General features: G+C 33.8%; 1 protein-coding gene across 1 annotated transcript in view; it reads left to right on the forward strand.

Moving 5' to 3' along the window:
* sim1.S (SIM bHLH transcription factor 1 S homeolog) overlaps positions 1 to 10,913 on the forward strand; it is a 63,930-nt gene extending 53,017 nt beyond the window's left edge. Inside the window, exons 10-12 of the mRNA XM_018265416.2 lie at positions 857 to 1,019; positions 7,286 to 7,691; positions 8,615 to 10,913. Of these exons, the coding sequence (XP_018120905.1) occupies positions 857 to 1,019; positions 7,286 to 7,691; positions 8,615 to 9,339 (1,294 nt within the window). The 3' untranslated portion in view covers positions 9,340 to 10,913. The remainder of the gene's footprint in view (positions 1 to 856; positions 1,020 to 7,285; positions 7,692 to 8,614) is intronic.
* Positions 10,914 to 21,275: the final 10,362 nt, after the last annotated feature.

Raw genomic sequence — 21,275 nt, forward strand, 5'->3', positions numbered from 1 at the left:
AATGTAATATATCCGAGAATTGAATCGACTGTTTGCACAAAACATTATAACTGGCTGCAGATGAGATTTAATCAAGTATGTGTGTTCTACATCGTTTGTGTTAAGGAAAATGATTAATGAGCAAAGACTACAAGAAACTCCAGTTGAAGGAATCCATGATATGCAAAAATCTTTTGTTTTCTGAATAACGTTTGCCAACAGCATCTGGTAAAAGAACAGAAAGTAAATGACAACAACAGAGTAAAAGTAATATAGAAGCTTCTTTTATAAAGCATGTTTCTAGTTCATAGATATATTTTAAAATGTTGTATCTTGAAAAAGTAGAAATATAAATTGCATATATATCTACAGCTATCTTTAATTTATTAATTTTATTACAAAAGTAGTCTATAGTGTATAGTCTATATAGTATAAAATACTAGCTATACAAAAAAACAAATTGCATGCTACAAAAAGAACCTTTAAGACAATAATTTATTATAGCTTCTGTTAATTAACCAGGGGATAAGTATACAGATCACATCACATTCTCATAGGCAAATTAAACACTTATTTGTCCTGGTAAAGGTGTTTATTGCACAATCTTCTTAAACTGTTCCCCAGCTTCCTTAGACATTATGAACATGGGGGTGGGGTCATGGAAATTTTTTGGACATTCTAAAATGTAATCAGGTTTCAAATCATGCTGTTCAATAATTTTGGAAGAAAAAGGCAAAAAAAGACAAAATACTAATTAAGACAAAAGAATGAGCTAAAACCTATCAAGGTTAAATACTGTATTTAAACAAAAGCTGTCATTTAGTTATATCTATATATATATATGACTAATTCAATTTCTCAATTATATGTTTAATAGGGATACAGAATACAAAGGATTACAGCTGTCTTTGGATCAAATTACAACAAAACCACCATTCTCTTATGCAAGCTCAAATCCAACCATAAATGACAGCAGAAAATGCAGTAAATCTCGACTCTCCAGCACAAAATTGAAATCCAGAACCTCACCCTACCCACAGGTACCTATTGCAAGTTTTTTTTGCTATACATTTGTTTGAATTTTGTGCAACACCATAATCTTGTGTATTCAATTTAATATACAGTACATCAGGGTAATGTTTCAGCTGTCACTAGCATAGTTTTATTTGATCTTTTATTGGAATTAATAGTGGCATAAGGGTGAATGTTCTTCTTGTCTAAATCTGCCAAAGTCTGCGTCAATATGTCAGGAATATGTTTGCACTATGCTATTACAAGTGTAATGTGCCAAAATATTGCTGGTATAGGTACTTAATATTATAATCTGCATAATTATTCCAGCATCTTTCCCCATACAACTCTAACAGGGAAAATACACTGGCAAACTGACAAAATGTGACATTAGCATTGAGGATATAACATAGATAATAAGATGCAAAAGTATCTGCTTAAGCTTTTTAATGGTAATTCGCCAGCCCAGACCGGACTAAATTACTTTTGGTGAAAAAACATATTGGCAGTCTTGAGAAGTTGTCATATTTTTGAAATCTTGCAGTGGTGTAATTAAGTAACTATGTCATTTGTTATTGTAAAAAAATACAACAGATTTGTTATAGTTTAAAAGGTTTTATTTATGTCACAGTAGAAACAATAGCATACTACAATACAGCTTTGTCTTAATAATCCTTTATTTAAAACTGTTGTTTTGATCTATGTCATTGATTCCAAACCTGTGAAGCTGACCACCATAGAGGCCCCATACTGTATGTTTAGGGGAGATTTGGAGTGAATGTCTATTTGCTTTCGTGCAAACCTAACTTCAGTTAATTATGAAAACTTTTCTGCCCTAGATAATTAGGGAATATGGCTAAAACATCAAACTATTAATATTTCTATTACTATATTGCTCCCATAGTTTGTTCTTTGTGTCATGTCCTGCATTTTGAAAATTAGCCCTATAGAATCTTAGCTGGAAGACAGCTGGCTTCTACTAAATTGTTTCAATATCAGAATCAGAACCTGCAGTGCAGAAAGGGTAGTATTGATATGATTTTCCTTGCTGATAGGTTGGTGATCCAAGAGAGATATCCAACAGAGCATTTATTGGCTATCTCTTTCCAGTCTCTCCACGGGGAATCTCTTGGAAACCTTTAGCAATACAAAAGTATCTGAACTACAACTACAACTTTCAATATCCATCCCCTTATGAACCAATGAAGCTGCTTAACACAGGGGGTTTATCACTGCATATAGGGGTGATTCATATATTAAATCTAGCAGTGCTTTGTGCTTTGAGAAACAACAATACAATCTTAAAAAAAACTTGAGAATTTGAGGTCCAAAATATGATAACATCTTTTACTGGTGTAACGCATTAGCCAAGCATTTGTTCTTGTTTTTTCTTTTAAATAGACTTAGACCCTATGTTTGCCAGTGCTATTTGCATTAAATAACTAATCTGTTTTACATATTAGAGTATTGTTTTCCATTTGTGGCCCAAATAGACAGAATTTGTTCTAAAAGAAAATCAGTATCATTATTTCATGTATTTTATGTAAGCTTCTGCATCTGTATTACTTTCAAGTTATCAAATTATACAAACAACTTGTAGCAGGAGGCAGATAAGAGGTAACATATTATTTTAATGAAAAGCCAGTGCAGGGCATAATGTCATTATTGGAATTGATATTTCTCATGTGCAAGAAGGTGTCATTCTGATCTCGGCAAATTGGTATTTTGATTACTCTGTATTAAGGTTCTAAAAATTAAAGTTTTTAAATTGAAATGACACCAGAGAGGAAACACGGGTAGTGCGCATCCTTCAACTCAATAGAAAGATTAAGGCTGAGCACATTTCAAATATAGATGTATTTCATGCATCCGTTAAAAGGGTCTTCTGCACTGAGCATGCAATACATTTTTATGAGGCAGCTCTCTGGACTTTAAATACCATTAAATATAAAGTGCAATTGCTCAGATATTTTACATGTAAAAACCTTGTGGGCAACACATGTACATTTTGATCCAGTCATTCCATTGGATCACACAATGGAATATGCATAGATCCACTCACCAGGCCCAAGGTCTGGGACCGATTGAGTCTATCTGCCCTGTAATAACATACATAGGCCATCACAGTCTTAAGATGATTAAACTAAAAACTGACCATACTGGCTAGATAAAATATCATTTTATAGTTGTTTTTCTGTGAGACTTTTTAGAATGCTTTCAGTTATAGGTAGAAAACAAAAAGGTATTTTCTTCTTTTTTTCCAAAATGTTTAATATTTAGAACTATAGTAATATATAGCTCCAGCCCATAGGCCTCCTAAACAAATATGTCTGGTTTCTAATTTTTTGATATGTAAAATTATGGATCTGGACCACTACCATGGATGTACTATTTTTCACATCTCGTCCTTAAAAAGACTGTATTTAAAATTGTGTTCATGGACTTTTCTTAATCATATGTCTATCTCATATGTTAAAAAAACTTGATGGATGCACTTGACTAAGTCAATAATGGATTCAGAATCTCATTAACTGTAAAACCATATAGCTTAAAAAAATTTTTTCAGGTATTGCATCTTTCAGAATTGGTTTCTGTCAATTTAAAGGGGAACTATCACGAAAATAAAAATTTAATATAAGCTTTATCATAATGAAATAAGAAACTTTTTAAATACAATAAATTAATATTATGCATAATTTCTGAAATAATCAATTTTATCTTCACTAACCCTCAACACCTGTTTCTGTTCCATTATATCTTATAGGGGAGCTTTCTTTCCTAGCAGATGTATAAGAGCTCACTCAAATAACTGATTCCAGTACAAACAAAATCTGACATAATAACTGCCTTTTCAACAAATTCTGCATGTAGAGAGACGGGATTTCTGTTGATTTTATTAGAGTGAGCTTGAATATATATTCTAGGCAAAAGGAACCCCCCTTATAAGATATATTGGATTTAACTGTCAATGAATGAATGAAGAGAAACAGATGCTGAGAGATGGTGAAGATTATTTCAGAAACGGTACAGAATTTTGAATTGATTGTATTTAGAAAGTTTCAGTGTGCTGAAACTTATAGTAAATTTAATTTTTTGTGATAGTTCCCCTTTAAAAAAAACCTACAATTTTTTTCAACATTCTTCTTCTTTTGGAAATATTTAAGGAAGGTTGTATAATTTTATTGACATTAAGTAGGGCCTTCACATACTGTACTTTTGTAACAGGTGGTCTAGGTCTAGGACATACCTAGACCAATATGGTTGGACAACTAAAGTCAGTTTTGACCTGTTAAACCAATCATTGCTCCATGCATGTACCACTCTTGTGGCTTTTTTAGTAGTATCACGTGATTGGATTGGAATAAAGAATATGTGTCTACACTTAGAACCAAGAAATGTCAGGTAATTTATTGCTGTAATATTTACTATGTGACATAATATAAACAGTGTATCTTAGCAAGGAGATCAAAATACATTATGATTTTCTTAATCATTTTAATCAACACTGTTAAAAACGACAAGCTTCAGTATAATTAAAGATTTTTTTTCTTGTACCAATTTAAAATATGCATTTTCTTTTACATTTACAAATAGATATATTTATCCCTTGGTTGTTTTAAAACATTTTCTTTTTCTTACTGGGTGCCATTTTCTCCAATAAGTTCCAAAGGAGACTCTTTCAAAGCCTCTGTAATGGACTCATTAAAAAAAAATCCCCCACTAATACATATCACATGGTCCGAACGTTAATTCTTTCTTCAGTTGTCACATTTGTGTTGAAAGATTTATACCAATAAGCTATTCATAATATTTTAGGATCTCTACAGAAGTCTTTGAAAAATCTTCCAGTCTACAGGAGTATTAAGCATATATTTCATGGAATATAAATTCCAAAGGGTTGACTTGTTAAGACATTCTATATTTTATATAGGTCTTTTTACAACATTTCTCTTCAAATTGTCATAAAATGTTAATACATCACTTTTATATTTACATTGAAAGAGTATTTTCCCCCAGTTTGCCTTTAGTTCAGCACTTCTTTTGATATAAAGGCAGGCTGTTGCCAAAATAATTCATTGTTTGTATTTAGTGAAAACTGGAATTATGTAGTCCATTACACTAAAAAAGACAGGTCAGGTGTCTCTAAGATCAAGCCAAATCATTTCTATTAAACTGAGCCAACACTGCTTTCAGAATCTTAACAGATGCTAGACCTTCAACTCAAAAAGTCATAATCTCATAACGGCACCTTATTTTTTCACCCTTGATTATGTTTCCCAAATCCCCCCCCCCCAAAACAAAACAGATTTTCAAACTTGTATATATCATTCTTTGAATAGGTTTCAAAACCATTGTTATTGATTTATAGTTTTTATGTTCCGTTCTCAAATCACTGATCATCTTATGCTCTTTCTATTTCTTTCAAAGAATAACATTGTAAATTCTCAACATTCTGAAGTCTTTATTCAAATTGACCTCATGTTAAATAATCTGAATCCTGCTGGCCTTTCCTCTTTTGATTTTTTTTTTTTTTTTTTTTTTACAAATCTTACATTGGTTTTTATCACTGTGTTTTTTTATGACTCATTTCGTGGGTGGCTTGAAAAACAATTTAAAAGTATATGACAAAAATATGTTTGGAAAGTTAAGATGTACACCAAAAGTCATCTGAAAGTTATGTAGCTAATAATATAAAAATAAGCATAGTTTTTTGTATTCTTCTCAAGATATATATATATATATATATATATATATATATATATATGTAAAAGCAAGGCAAAGATGTAACAGCAACAGCTACAAAAACAGTGTAAATAGATATTTGAGTGCTGCAAAAATAACGTTAAAACATAATTATTATTCCATTCACTGTATGGCTAAATTTCCTATGTTACTATACTGCACATGCAAAGTACAGCCTTATATATTCTTATTGGTAGCAATTTTTTTGTGAACCTCATTTCCCTTGGTTTATGACTTGCTCAATATTAACCAGATATTGGCAAAGTTAGCTTCCCATAAGCAGAGCACTAGTTTTAACAACTACAAAGTTCAAACTCTAGTTCATCAAATGGATCAACCTATGTGCAATTCTACTTATGTTCTGGTAATTTAATCTCCATCCTCATGTTGAAAACATATATATTTGATATAGTCTAATATTTTTATGGACGTTTTCCATCTCTTTGATGTATACATTCACCATCTGTGTAACCATGTTATAGTCAATGCAAAAAAACATATTTTAACGTTCAGGTTTATGTTAGTAAACCATAAGATAAAAGTGATTTAGTGGCTACCATCTGGCTCGAGTATAAGACATCTGTGGCATTTTTCTCTGTGGTTAAGTTATGATTTAGCAATGGAAAATGAAGTGCAGTTATCCTAATTAAACATAAATAACACATGTTTGTATATACTTTGTTTTGAAACTAAAACTTTGTGATTGAAAACCTAATGCAACAAAACAGAATGGTCTCGGTACAGTTCACCTTAAAGTTTTATTGCAAACCATGTTATTATCTTAAGCAATGCATAAAAAATACTGTCTCGAAAATTGTAGGCATCCAGAAAGAGCAGAAGAACAGAATACTGTTCCCACAAATTGTTTGCTTCATCATTTTTTATTCAGAGGATTATTGTTGCCATGAGCAATGATAGTTTCTCAAATTGACAGAATTCTAATGAGACTGTCAGTAATCAGAATGTTATATGTCCTATAACCATTTTTCATGTTGACTCTGCTTGTTTGAAGAGCAAAACATTTAATTGGATCACTTAAACAATAACTTCAATTTTATATATTTTAAGTAGTTTATTCTATTTATCACAGCAGATGGCATAGCAAAGGATGCGTATTGTTTTACATTTTTTAAGTATAGTCTAGGATGCAAGAAATCCATGTTGTTTTTAGTTATGTCAGGTCCACCAGTATAGGATTCCAATGGTAAATTAGAGTTATATGTATTAAAGGGGTTGTTCACCTTTGAATGTTAAGTCAAACAATGTTTAAAGAGCTATTCTTATTAGTATTTTTACAAACTATGTTTATTTCATGGTAAGAACCATGAGTAACCTGTAAAATATAACATTATTAACTCTGCTAAGTGAGATCATAATGTATAATAGCAGCTAAGTGATATTGTTTTTCTGACTCATGACTTCTATGTGGTTAATGTTTTTTGATAATAGGGGATACATTATTCTACATTAAATTAGACATTTGTCTTTTAATATATGTTTCATTATCAACTTATCTAAACCCCAGTTTTTATTTGAAATTTATGTTTTGCAGTATTCTGGATTCCATACTGAACGATCCGAATCCGACCATGAAAGTCAATGGGGTGGTAGCCCCCTTAATGACACAGCTTCACCACAACTTCTTGATCCAATTGAAAGACCAAGCTCCCACCAACATGATGTATCTTGTGCATATAGACAGTATCCTGACCGAAGTGGTCTTTGCTTTGGATTTGCCCTTGACCATTCAAGATTAAGTGATGATAGACACCACCATAGCCAGTCTTGTGAAGGAGGCAGATGTGAGGCTGGCAGATACTTTCTTGCAAGTCCTCAGACTGGAAGAGAGTCCTGGTGGGGATCTCGATCAGTGTTGCCTTTACCAAAGACATCACCAGATGGCAAAGATATATATGAGACAGCCATGCCACACATTTCATCAGTTCACAGAGCACATGGTAAGAAAAAAAATACAAAAATATCTAGTTATAATGTGAACAACACATGAGGAGAGAATGATCAAAATTTTAACATATCCAAATCCAAAATATTTAAAAATCTCAAATGTTCGCTTAAGGAATAATTCAAAACATAATGATTAAAATGAAAAAAGAAAAAACACAAATGTAATGAAATCACATTTATCCCTTCGTTTTCAATCCAAGTTTGAAAACTCGAATTAAGTTCAGATTCACAATTTAAATGTTGATAAACCTGTCCCTAACAAGATAGCTAAGTTTAGTCAGCTAATTTCTTTTTGGCAGGCAATGACTTTAATCTATTTGGAGCGGGGGAAAACGCTTATTGACCAAGGCCATTGGTTGCAATTAGTGATGGGCGAATTTGCGCCGTTTCGCCGAAAAATTAGCGAATTTCGCGGGAAATTCGCGAAACGGCGAAAAATTCGCGAAACGGCGCCGGCCTCTCGTTTTTGATGCCGGCGCCCGTGTTTGACGCCGGCGCCCGTTTTTCCGACGCCGGCGACTTTTTTCGGAAAATTTTTTTTTCGACGCCGGCGAATTTTTACCGCGAATTTTCGCGGGCGTTTCGTGAATTTATTCGCTCAGCGCGAATCGCGCAAATTCGCCGCGAATTCGCGCATGGCGAATAAATTCGCCCATCACTAGTTGCAATGTGTTTCACAAAAATTTAGCTTTTGGGCAAATTTTTCTGTGAACTCACTACAAATAAGCAATTGTTTCACACAAAATCAGTGCACCAAGAAAAACAAAGTTATTATAACATTTAAAATGTGGTCTAAATGTAAGTATTTTCAGTTTGATTGTATGCGATTGCAAAGATAATCAGAAGCAGTAATAGGATCTTTTTTTTCATACAACCTTGCGTATTTAATACACTATGAATTTTTTCTACTTTTTAGGAAGAAGTCATTGGGAAGAAGATAGTGTTGTCAGCTCTCCTGATCCAGGTTCTGCAAGTGAATCAGGGGATCGTTACCGCACGGAACAATATCAAAATAGTCATCATGAACCAAGCAAAATTGAAACTCTTATACGTGCTACCCAGCAAATGATTAAAGAGGAAGAAAGTAGACTACAGTTGCGCAAACCTAGTCCAGATCAACTATCTACCATTAATGGAGCTGGCAAAAGAAACTCTATTTGCTATGCGAATTATCACCAGCAACAGATAACTGGGGTTGTGTGCCGTGGTCCGCCTCTATCTAACACTTCTCCTTGTGACCATGTTCAGCAACGGGATGGAAAAATCCTAAGTCCTCGTGACAATGAATATGAAACCAGCCCAACTGCTTTATCAAGAATGAGCAGTCCAAATTCTGACAGAGTTTCAAAATCAAGTGTAACCATAGCAAAAGATTATTTACATGCAAGTTTGTCCCCATCACCAGCAATTGACCATTCTGCATCCCCAAATTACTACAGTTCTCAGAGGCAATATTTTGACAAGCATACTTACACTTTTACTGGCTATGCTCTTGAACATCTTTATGACAGTGAATCTATTAGGAACTATTCATTGGGATGTAACGGAACACATTTTGATGTGACTTCTCATTTAAGGATGCAACAGGATTCTGCTCAAGTGCACAAGGGCACATCAGTAATTATTAGCAATGGGAGTTGATGATTTTCTCTGACCAGTATCAGGGTGTGTCTTGAAAGAAAAAGTGTGATTTTTTCGTTTCATTTTTCCCATCATTTGATGAATAATAATAATGCAATAGAAATGGTGAAATGGGAATTAAAAATTGCACTTGGGGTTAATGAATTGACTGGATTATCACAAAAGCTTATATGTCATATATCTGCACCAGCCAGCTTTGCAGTTCATTCAAAAATATAATTTTTGCTGTGTTTTAAAAATATATTATTGGCCTGCAAATTGCATGTGTGCAACAAATAATTTTGCAAAAAAATACCTATGCACCCAACACTTGCAGAAATGTGGAATGTATTCACACAGCAAAATATTTCTTTTTTTATATGGTATTTTTTTGGCCTAACTCTTCATTTGAAACAAATCAAACATAAAATGACTGAAAGTGCACTTGACCTTTTTCTCACAACTGCTACCGGTATTGCTAAACATATATTTAAATTCTAGTGTTTGTACTTAATTTAATATTTAGACAGAAAACTTATTTAAAAAAACATATTTGTTTGGTCCAATCTGGATGAGTTGGTAAAATGCCTAAATCTGCATCTTATATACAGTTTAGGTGGCACAGTAGGTCTGTACTTGATTTGGTAATATGGCTGTACCCTGGCTCAAATAAAACCACATTAATGCTCACTTAAAGACCCATCATACTATCGAAGTTTGCAGAGCTGGCATGATGCCACCAATGTCTTAAATATAATAGGACTTAAAAATTGAGCAGCAGTCGCCACATGTTGGATAATAGCCAGATGGCTGACATTATTATGGTAAGCAGGATTCTCAAAGATCAGTTCTCTTGCATCTGTAATTACATTTGAGCCTCTTGCTTTAGACAGTTAGGGGTTCAGTGGGACAATTTTTTTTACTGCTCAGTCAAGTGACCCCTATATAAAAAACAGAATGCATGGTAAGGTATGGGATCTGTAATCCAGAAATCTGTTATGCAGAAACTTCTGACAGATGTTGGGAAGGCCAAATCTAATAAACTCAATTTGAATCAAATAATTCAAATAAAACAGTACTGTGTAATTTATCCCAACTACTATCTATTTAATCCTCAATCCAGACAAAACAATCGTATTATTTATTTAATGTTTAAATGTTTTTTTTTAACAGACTTAAGGTATGGGGATGCAAATTATGTAAAGACTGCTTTACCCAGAAGACCCCAGGTCCTGAGCATTCTGGATAACAGATCCCATATCTGTGCTAGTTTTCATTGAAAACTATGATAAAAGGAAATCTGAACAATATAACATGGGGAGGCACATTTATCAAAGGTCGAATTTCGAATTTGAATTTTGAGTTTTTTTAAACTCCTTTAAATTCGAATATACTTGAAATTCATTTAGGGGGTTATTTAATAAGAAAATCGAATATCTAAAACTCGCACAAATTTACCAACTCGAAAACGTGAATCAAATTTGAATTGAATTAGACTAAACTCAATTCGAATTTTATCTCCGAAGAAAAATTGAATCTCAGGAAGGCTACTAACATGTCCAAATTGGTCCCTGGACTTTTCCCATTGACTTTTAAATGCACTTGACAGGTTTTAGGTGGCGAATAGTCAAATTCAAATTCTTAAAGGGCCAGAGTATGATAAATCTCAAAATTTAAATTCGCATTTAAAACTCGAATCGAATTTGGATAATTCACAATTCAAATTTGAGAGTTTTGACCATAAAAAAAAATGTGAGTTTGAATTTTCAATTCAACCCTTAATAAATTTGCCCCTTAAACTATTAGTTCAGCATGGCTTAACATTCACATTTAAAGGAAAAACATATTATTCCACACTCAAAACTATTTTGCATACAATATAAGAAAATCATTCTTGATTTAATGCTAAAAATGAAAGTCTTATTCAGATTAAAGGTATTAATTAATGCTAACAACAATCAGCTTGCACGGTCCCTCATAAAATGCATATTTGAAATAATAACTGTAATAATTGTACAAACAGTACCACCTACCTTGTAGTGGTATACATGTCTAATCATCCAACCAAGTCAGCAGGAGTCATTGAGCCTTTAGAATAATGCAGAACAACATTTTTCAGTGAAAGATAAATTACATTTATTATGGGCACAAACACATTATTTCTTTCTGATCACTCCTGGAGGTCTTATTTCTGCCTTTTAGATAATTTCTAAAAAAGGTGACAAGGAAACAAGCTAAACACAGCTGCAAAAAAAGCACATCTCATTTTAAATTATAGAGTGGCAGAGATGATTTCCTTGTGGTTAGGCTCCAATTTATAGATCATGGCCCTGTTTTTTCTACAAAACCATGACAAAGATATAACCCTACAGTCTGACTTACAATATGCAGTGTACACAATACTTAGCTGTATAATATATACATATATGTCTACTATGTTAAGCTTTATGGGCTTAAAGCCTTCCTTACCTTCTGTCAGCAAGAAGACTTAAGTTACAGAAACAAATGTTAAAATGACATATAAAAGTGATTTGAGCGGTATGAAAAGAGACTGATTGAAAATAAACTAAAACTAAATATGTATAGTTCAGAGAAATACCTAGCTGCCATAGATTCATGGTGTTTCTCTGTAAAGGTCATGGTAAAGACTATGTCTGTGGAAAACCATTGTATCCCATTAACCCAACAGAATTACTGGTTAAATATAGGCAAGAAAGCAATAAAAAGTTTTCAGTGGATTTGATCAATATTTATACTAAAAGTACCAGGTTCTCGCAAAAATTCAACTGATACTCAACCCAATTCAATGTGGATCTATTGTAGCAGTAATAAATGCTACTGACCATTATGTATATATCAAATTTTTGTTGAGGGAAAGAGACCCTTTTTGTGGGAAAGAGCCCCTTCATGTGACGTACAAACATGTAATTCAATATGTTGTTAAATTTCAGGACAGCTGAGAAACATAGAAAATATATAAGCTACATAAAAGCAAATTAGTAAAAGGAATAGTGGTCCCAGTGCTAATAACAGGTGCAGGCTTTGTAATATAGTTATCCAGGCCAACCAATCAGCAGATAGAATGCTGTTTAAAAGCAAGCATATGTATATATATCTGAGATTGCAACTGGCATTCATTTAAAGCTAAATGTGATGGATGCTTCATGGAAATTATTTAGGAAGGTGTACTTAATAGAATATAAACCATTATCTGCTCGAAAGGTATTCTTGCTGACAATGTAATTCTGTCTAATTTGATTGACACCCTTTCTTACATACACCAATCTACAGACCACAGAGCAAATACAATAGAAAAAACACAGTCGATTAATTTATCAGAATTGGGCAAATTTGCTCCTGGGCAGTAACCCATAGAAATGAATCTGTGATTAGCTTTCTTTCAATCAGCTAAAGGTAAGAAGGTAAACAAATCATTGGTTGTCATTAGTGATGAGTGAATCTGTCCAGTTATGCTTCACCGAAAAATTCGCAAAACTGTGAAAATATTTGCATAACGCTTAAAAGTCAGTGGGCCTCAATTTTTTTTTTTTTTTTTTTTTTCTTGCTCCAAATTCAATGGCCTTTTTTTCTTATGCTGGACTTTTGTCATAACGCACTAAAGTCAATGGACGTTTTTGTCCAAATGCATTAAAGTCAATGTTGTTTTTTCTTATGGGGTAATTTTTCCTCAGTGAATATTTGCTACAATGAAAAAATTTGCACATGGCGAAATTCTGAATTTTTCCAGAAATCTATGACTGGTGAAATAAATTTACTCATCAGTAGTTGTCGTGGTCCAGGAGCAAATTTGTCCAGAGTTAAAACATGAGCCCAATCTGAAAAAATAATTTGGCAAACTTACCATTTTAATCTTCTTACTTCTTTTAATTTATTTAAATAGAGCAACAAGGAATACATTATTTGTGAATCGAAAAGGTACACATCATATATAAAACAAAACCTTTGTAACATAACTTCAAAGTCATGCTTTAGACATGGCACCAACCATGTGCACCAGGCTTCATTCCCCACTCTTCTCCATGCAGGCAGCTTTCTGCTTCACCACTGCAGGCCCTGGGTCCCCAAATGCTCTCCCAATTGTTAATGAATCGTTTCAATCTTGAAATTGTGATTTTAAAAGAAGCTGTTATAATTACAAGACTGATATACTGTATGTAGAAGTGCAAAGACAACTTACATTTCTCAACTCTAATTTCAGTACATTGTCCGTCCAGCTTTCTGTACATGTGAATATCATTTGAGAGGCGGTTTCAAAGATGTTCTACCCTCTTATTAATGACAAAAAGGATAATGTCAGAATCTGCATTTTGAAATGAAATAAACCACTTGAATTTTTATAGGCTGCACCTTCAGAAAATGTTTTTTTAGAAAGAAAAATCAACCTGTATTTCTTTTATGTTGGGTAATCTTGAAAGATATCCTTATATTTTATGTTGGTAATCTTGAAACACATTCAGTAGAATTAAATTTTGATCTTTAAAGACCAGTAACACCATAAAGTGAAACATTGCGAAATACATATATTTTTCATTTACGTTTGCATACTTGCTCTGACATGAGACATGTATTTATTCGATATTGATTCTATATTCCACAAATGATATTTATCGCCCCAGTTCAATAGGAAAGAAGATGGCTAGCCCATGGCTTCACATCATCATATTTATATGAACTGTAGCAGTGTTTCTGATGTAAACACACAGTTGTAACAGGTGCAGAGTAACTGTGCATTAATTAAATACCTTTTGATTTTTTTGGTATTACTGGGCCTTTACCATGCCAAAACAGACATGCCTAGGGCTTTGGTTGGTACCAAATAACACCCAAGTGGTACAGGATGAACCTGCCTATACTGTATCAAATAACTGAACCCAAAATAGCTCTATACTGCACTAATAATATGAAAGGCATGTTTACATTGGGAATAGACTGATAGTAACAAATGAGGATTTGCATTGTTTGTATTTGTGACTGGCACCCACAAGTGACACTGACATTCTTCTCAGATCAGTTACTTTGTCACAAATGTCTCAACTGCCATGCCTTTCAATGTATATTTCTAGTGGCATTGTAGCATATTATCTGTAACTTGAAGTTTTCCTTTGGAATGTAATGTAGGAAACCAGACTAAGCTATGTCAATAATATCTTGCAAAGTGTTCTCATTTATAATTATTTATATTGTAAATAGCTTTCTGAAGTCAATTTCAAGTTAATTGTGCATAAAATGTATTTATTATGTGAAGATTCTTCTTTGGGTTTAAAAATATAGTTACAAAAGCAAATGCATTTGTGTCTGGATTTCTGTGTCACCAAAATATTGCTAACGTCAGATCATTTTCCATTTACCCTGACTCCAATTTAACCTGTCATTTGGACAGCCCTGCTTTAGAAACTCCCATTCAAGTGATGACTTTTAGCTATCTTTCACAGCACACAGAAAATTGGGGAATACCATTGTAATTAATCTATTAATCTATTTTCATTGTCATTTTGTTTCTTCTCATCATGAGTACAGTTTTGTAGTTATATTAATGTTATATGAGATAACATTAATGTACATAAAAATGATTGTTAGGAGATGCAAAGGATTGATGGGACAGCTAACGTAGATCAGTTCCCGATCTTCTTAATTTGCATCTGCACGGATAAAAAAACATCTTAATGAGATTTATTTGGTTATACATTTACAACTAGTTCCTGTTGAAAGAGGGGACCCATCACCCAAAAAAAATATTAAAAATCCTATTTTATCACATTTGTCAAGCAAAATTAACTTTAATTACACTGTTTAAATTATTTGAATCCAGTTTCCTTCATTCTGGGAATTCATAATTATAGCAAGCAGACAGGAGCCATTTTGTGGACCCTGTTATTAAGGCAAGCCTTGCATCATCTCAGAATCTTGTTTGTGCACCAAAATGGGGGGCCTGATGTCCATCCCCATGCCCTGGATGGACAATTAGCTGGTTAAGAGAACAGGGGAATGTATGGAGAGCAGTAACATCTAGGAAGTGCTGAATGGAAAGTGAAAGCAATTTCTTGCCCCACCTCTATGCCTAAGGCATAGAGGAAGGGCAGACAATGTGTGATTGACAGCTGATATTTTTAAATGAGCTTACAACAGTTATGAATGCTTTAATAAAATATAGAAATTGTATGTAATGTTTAATTTCAAAAGGACATATACAGCTTTCTGTGTCTGGGTGATAGGTCCACTTTAATTTAAAAGAGAAGTATTGTGTACATTTTAGATACAGATTTGAACTATTTTTTATTTATTTAACACATTAAAATGCTTTAGCTGTCCCCCTTTTTATAATGTGATTTTGTAGCTTCCAACAATATACTCTATGTTAATACTTCATTGTACTTAATAATCTACTGGCAAATATTGTTTTATCAACCCACCAACATGGTAATGAAATAATCAGTGGCTGTCAACTATGCTAAAATAAATCATCCATTCATTTTCTGAGAACAAAAGTCACGTTAAAGTACAACAAAAGGCCAAAAACATGAGTGTCCCAATATGTGAGGTACCCTATGTGACCCATGTGGCTAACCTTAAATCATAAACCAGTGAGCCTTATCTTATGAGCGGTTTGCGGATGCTAATCCCCATTAAACTATACCTAAAGGTGTAACAAATAGGAAATGGGCCTAGAAATGCCTCCTTTTCAGTGCAGTCAAAAGTGCCAAATATGTACTGCAGGAGGCCTAAAAGCTAAATGACAAATCCTTGCCTATGAAGCTAGATAACTGTATCTATTTGGTTTATATAACAAACTCCACAAATGGACGGCACTTCTGGACACTTCTTTTGTCCAAAAGTGCCGTCCATTTGTGGAGTTTCATATTGTCGCAGCGGGGACACTGAGGACTGAGCACCTGGCCAGGGGAATAGCGGTGAGCTGAGAGGTCTCTTTAGTTTTTATACTGACTATATGGTTTATATACATTCATAGTAACACAAGTTTAAATTGTCTTAATCCACAATGAGTCAAGGCATCATCAAGGAGACAAAAATAAGTCAATCCCTGGACAAAAGATTGACAGCAACAAACACAAGGTGATAGGATTTTTGAATATTAAGAACACAGTGTATTATGCAAGCCTCTATTTGTTTGTTCCCTGTTAGTGATGGGCGAATAAATTGGACAGGCGCAAATTCGTGAAGTCCCATGAAAAATCAACAGCGAAAATTTGCCGGCATCAAAAAATTTTGGACGCACGTCGAAAAAGTTGCTTGCATCCAAACCGTCGCACATCAACACTATTCAAACACCCATTGGCTTTAATGCCGTGTCAAAATAGACACGAGCATCAAAATAGACACGAGCATCAAAATAGACGCTAGTGTCAAAATAGATGCAAGCTTCAAAATTGATGCGGGTGTCAAAATAGACGCAAGCTTCAAAATTTACGTTTTTATAACAAATAAATGTAAGGGTTTTGTTATTCTTGAGCTAATCAGGGTAACAGAGAAACTGAATAGGGATGGGCGTATTTTTTCGGCTTGTTTCGCCGCAAAAATGACGCCCATAGACTTGTATGGCGTTGTGCGTCAAAATAAAAAAAGACGCGCGTCAAAACAATTTTGCCGAGTGACAAAATTTTTTTGACGCCCATAGACTTTTTCTGCGGCGGATTTTTGGCGAAACAAAATGGGTCAAATTCGCCCATCCCTAAAACTGAAGCTACTCCATGTTTGGTTTTTGCGAGACAGATAATTACGTATATTCTGGTAATCTAATTATCAACACTAGTAATCTAATTATCTGCCTCTCACACAATTTACCCTGTTTATCTTTTTATTTTCTCTGTTTGAGGGTAAACTCGTAGATACATTTAGTGCATTTATTTTCTTTTTGTGTTTTAGCCTGAGAGTTTCAGGCTTTGTGTGCTGTGGGTTTAAACCTTAACTCTGTGAATCCAATGCGAGTGTTGCGTGTGATTTAAGTGTTGCATGTGAATAAGTGTTAAGCAGCGTTAAAAACCTTAAGGCATTAAAAAAAAAAAATCTCCAGATGCACCATCTTTCCTATCCTGCTGCAAATTTCCCTACAGAATCATTGATGTTGGCTTGAGTCAAACAGCAAAAGAGATGTAGAGCAGAACTCAGGCTTGAACTTGTGAAATGGTTATGGTTAGTAAAATGGGAATCACTAGTGATACACAGTAAGTAGGGGAGTACTAGTCGGTTACCTCTAACACAGTTTAATATTCATGTGGGCACCTTTCTTATACAAAGAATAAAATAAATTACAAATTGTCCATTTTATAATAGAAGGATTTAAATTTGTGTGCAATCTGTTTTGCAAGCAAGGAAGATAATTCCTCCTGAGATTAAATGCTCATTATTTTACATGCGTCGAAAGAAATAGTCCAAACATATGTATTATATATAATTGATTTAGGAAACACTGTTCTTCAGTTATAGATGTAAATCTAGAGACACTGAGGATCCAAGATACACAATATGTGCTGCAACATATGGTAACAGAAGGAATTATAGCAAAAAAACAAAACAAAAAATAGATGGCTTTTCTTCTGGTCACGTTAGAAGAACAGAATATGTGTGTTGTGGTTTGTGTATATATATATGAGCCAACACTCTCCAGTCATCTTCATATACTGTATAAGCTAGCATCAGGAGCTATAGCACAGTTGAAATCAATGCAACATGAAAGACGCACACTCAAAGTTAAGTGACACACTGTGACCTTCAATGAACTTTGGTTGAATAGGTTGCATTCTCCAACCTTTGTGAAGGCATATTGTTGTCAGTATTAGCTACACAAGTTTCATATTTTAAAAGAGCATTACTTGTTGCTCTCTGTAAATTTATCCTGGCATAATCAGTAGTCTTTCGCTTTTCATGTTTCAGGGTTTTCTTAAATCTAAATATATATATATATATAAAATCTTCAAAGTGGACGAGCACACCAAATTTTCAATCAAGGAAAAGTTTATTCAAATATCACTCACGTGTCCAATGTTTCGGCCCACATTAGGGCCTTTATCAAGAAAATTTGGTGTGCTGGTCCACTTTGAAGATTATATGCCTTGATTGACCAAGCACCCACCTCTGACTAACAAGGATATATATATATATATATATATATATATATATATATATATATATATTGACAGATGAGTTTATTCAGACTATTTACCGCGAGTATTCTTTTTGCTTGGATTTTGAGAGAAATAAGAGGAATCACCTATTTAGGGTACCATGATGACTTCCTTTACTTTACTTTGATCTGTAACGCTCTAGAGCAGTGGGGGGTTGGAGCTGTATTGTGGGGACTCAACCTGAAGGCCAATTAGGGTGACAGTTGGGGAGTGTATAGCCCTATGCTGACCTAGATATAGTATTCTTTGAACTATGGCTGAATGACTGATATTTTCATAAGGGGGGCCCCGAACAACAATTAGACCTTGGCACATGGCCAAAGGTTTAACCTTCAAGTGTTACATGAACTGAAAAAGTTTGACAACCACTGCCCCAGAGTTTTTAATATGAACAGAAGTTACATATTAATTATGGGACTGATGTTTATCGCATGTATTCTAGTTCTGTACAAAATTAAAAGGTACTATATAGACCTATGGTATGGAATTGTCTTTGATTGGGGCTAACAAGTATATACTCTGACAAATCTACAATGGCTCTATAAAACATACATGGACTTGTTTTTTAGACTAAATAAATTGTTAACTGTCCAGAGAAAATAATTTTTTATACCTTTTCATTCCTTTTTGCCTTGTTTACTGAGTACATCTGTGTTAAAATTAGATGCATTAACAGTACCAAAATGTATTATCAATCCAGCTGGAGAATGTAAAGGTTCTACATAAAAATGGTATATGCTTACCAAACAGATAACTTATTCCTAATGTTGTATTATGCATACTCCCCATTGATCTGATACATGTAACCCCAATAACTTATAAATGTTTACTTTGCATTAATTCATAGGACACTACTTTCTAATTTATCTTATACTATTTTGAACATCATAATCAGTGATGTTTCTTCTAAAAACTTCCCTTATGTTCTACCAGGAGAAAGACAAAAAGCCACCCACAAAGAGTTAATTGTGTTACAGGGCTGTGCAACTGGGTATTGGGCCCATGTAGACAACAATAAGACACAAGATGACTTGGGTTTTCCGCATCAGACAATCAGAGATGGTAATTCAGCAAATAATTTGTTAACTTTGTTAAACTTTACAATAAAACCCTAAATTCACTCCAGGGATTTTACTCTAATAATTGAAGCCTTATTTCAAATAAATAAATAAATATACTACATACAGGTTTGGCAATTTTATGATAGAACAATTTACTATGCATTTGAAACGTTATACTGTGATACCTCCATTGTATTAAATGCCGTAAATTTCCTTTAATGAAAGATAGTTCAGATTAGAAAGCCGATTAAAAATATTTTGCCTAGTAGAGAAATAGCTATTTCATGTTATATTGATTTTTATCCTCAAGAGAAATATATAGTAAACTCCAATTTGTCAGAGAAGGTAAAAAAACAAGATAGTATTCTTCTGGAGGTATAAATAAAGTCATAAACAAGAAAGTATGGGATGATGATAAATGTCATTCTCTAAATGTAATGAAATATATTTGAAACATAAATTGTAAAAAACATAAGTTGGCTGTGATTCAGTGGCTCGTTCAATTCCAGTGTAAATAACATTCTATATTTTGCAAGATAATAATGGTTAGATTTGTAACATTGTTACAGATGGAACACTTTGTAATACTGAATAAGAATTTCTATAACGTTAGTATAAGGCATACAGTCTCTGTATAAATGAGTAGGTGCAACAGGGAAATTACATTTTCATTGCATCAGCTTTGTTTTTAAGAGGTTTTCCTCTGATAATTAAAGTTATTTATGTTTTAATTTGTAGCAGTAGGATGACTTGACTCTTCAACAATGAAATACCATAAATTGTACAGTTTTACTATACAGTATATCTACCCACAAGAATGTACCAGCAATCTTCAAATTTAGATAAAGACTGATTTGCAGCTGGTAATCCAGCAAGATGAACCCTATGCCTCTACAATTAAGCTTAGGTCACATAGTCTTGAGAGTTAGAAGGCACAGTATAACAAGTTTATATGTGTCCTTTAATGCCCAATTGCTTTGCCCATGAATCATATCAGGATTTGTTGCTGCAGATGTCCAAAGTCCAGGAACTGAGTATGCTCAGATTAGTTAACTAGAGTGACTCTTAAAACTGAATGCTTCCTCTGAGATGACTCCCAGATACACAGTCTCCTCACTTTATGAAATGACTAAGTTCACAAACCCCCACCTCTACTGATTCATACATTAAGGCCTGGTCTAGAGATCTTTGATATATTTGAGGAAGAGCAGGTCGGCATATTATTACAAAAAACTGTCATTGATTAACTACAAAGTCCTCACAAGGTGGTACTACACTCTCTCCACGCTAAATTTTTTATAGAAAAACACCAATATTGGAGTGGTAATCAAGATCAGAGAACCATGCTTCACATCTTCTGGGACTGTCCATTTGTCAAACCTTTCTGGGGAGATGTATGAAAAATGACAGGCTAAACAACCGGGTCCAACATCCTGTAAGATCCGGTGTATATTTTACTCTTTTACACCAATTTACACCATTATTCACTTTAACTACTCATTGCCTTAAACTGCCCATAGATGAGCAGAATATCAGATGAACGATCAGTCGTCACCCTTTCCTGACCTGCCACTAACCATTCAGATAAAATAAAGCAGCAAAGAACAAACTAGTCGATGTCCTGCCCATCACAGCAATCGTGCAAAAGTATGCCTGACATTGGGAAGCTCACAGTAATATTGTCAGATTGGCAATACATGCAGAGATATTATCGACAGCCAACAGAAATCTTATA

This window comes from Xenopus laevis, chromosome 5S (genome assembly GCF_017654675.1).
Source record: "Xenopus laevis strain J_2021 chromosome 5S, Xenopus_laevis_v10.1, whole genome shotgun sequence".
NCBI lineage: Eukaryota > Metazoa > Chordata > Amphibia > Anura > Pipidae > Xenopus > Xenopus laevis.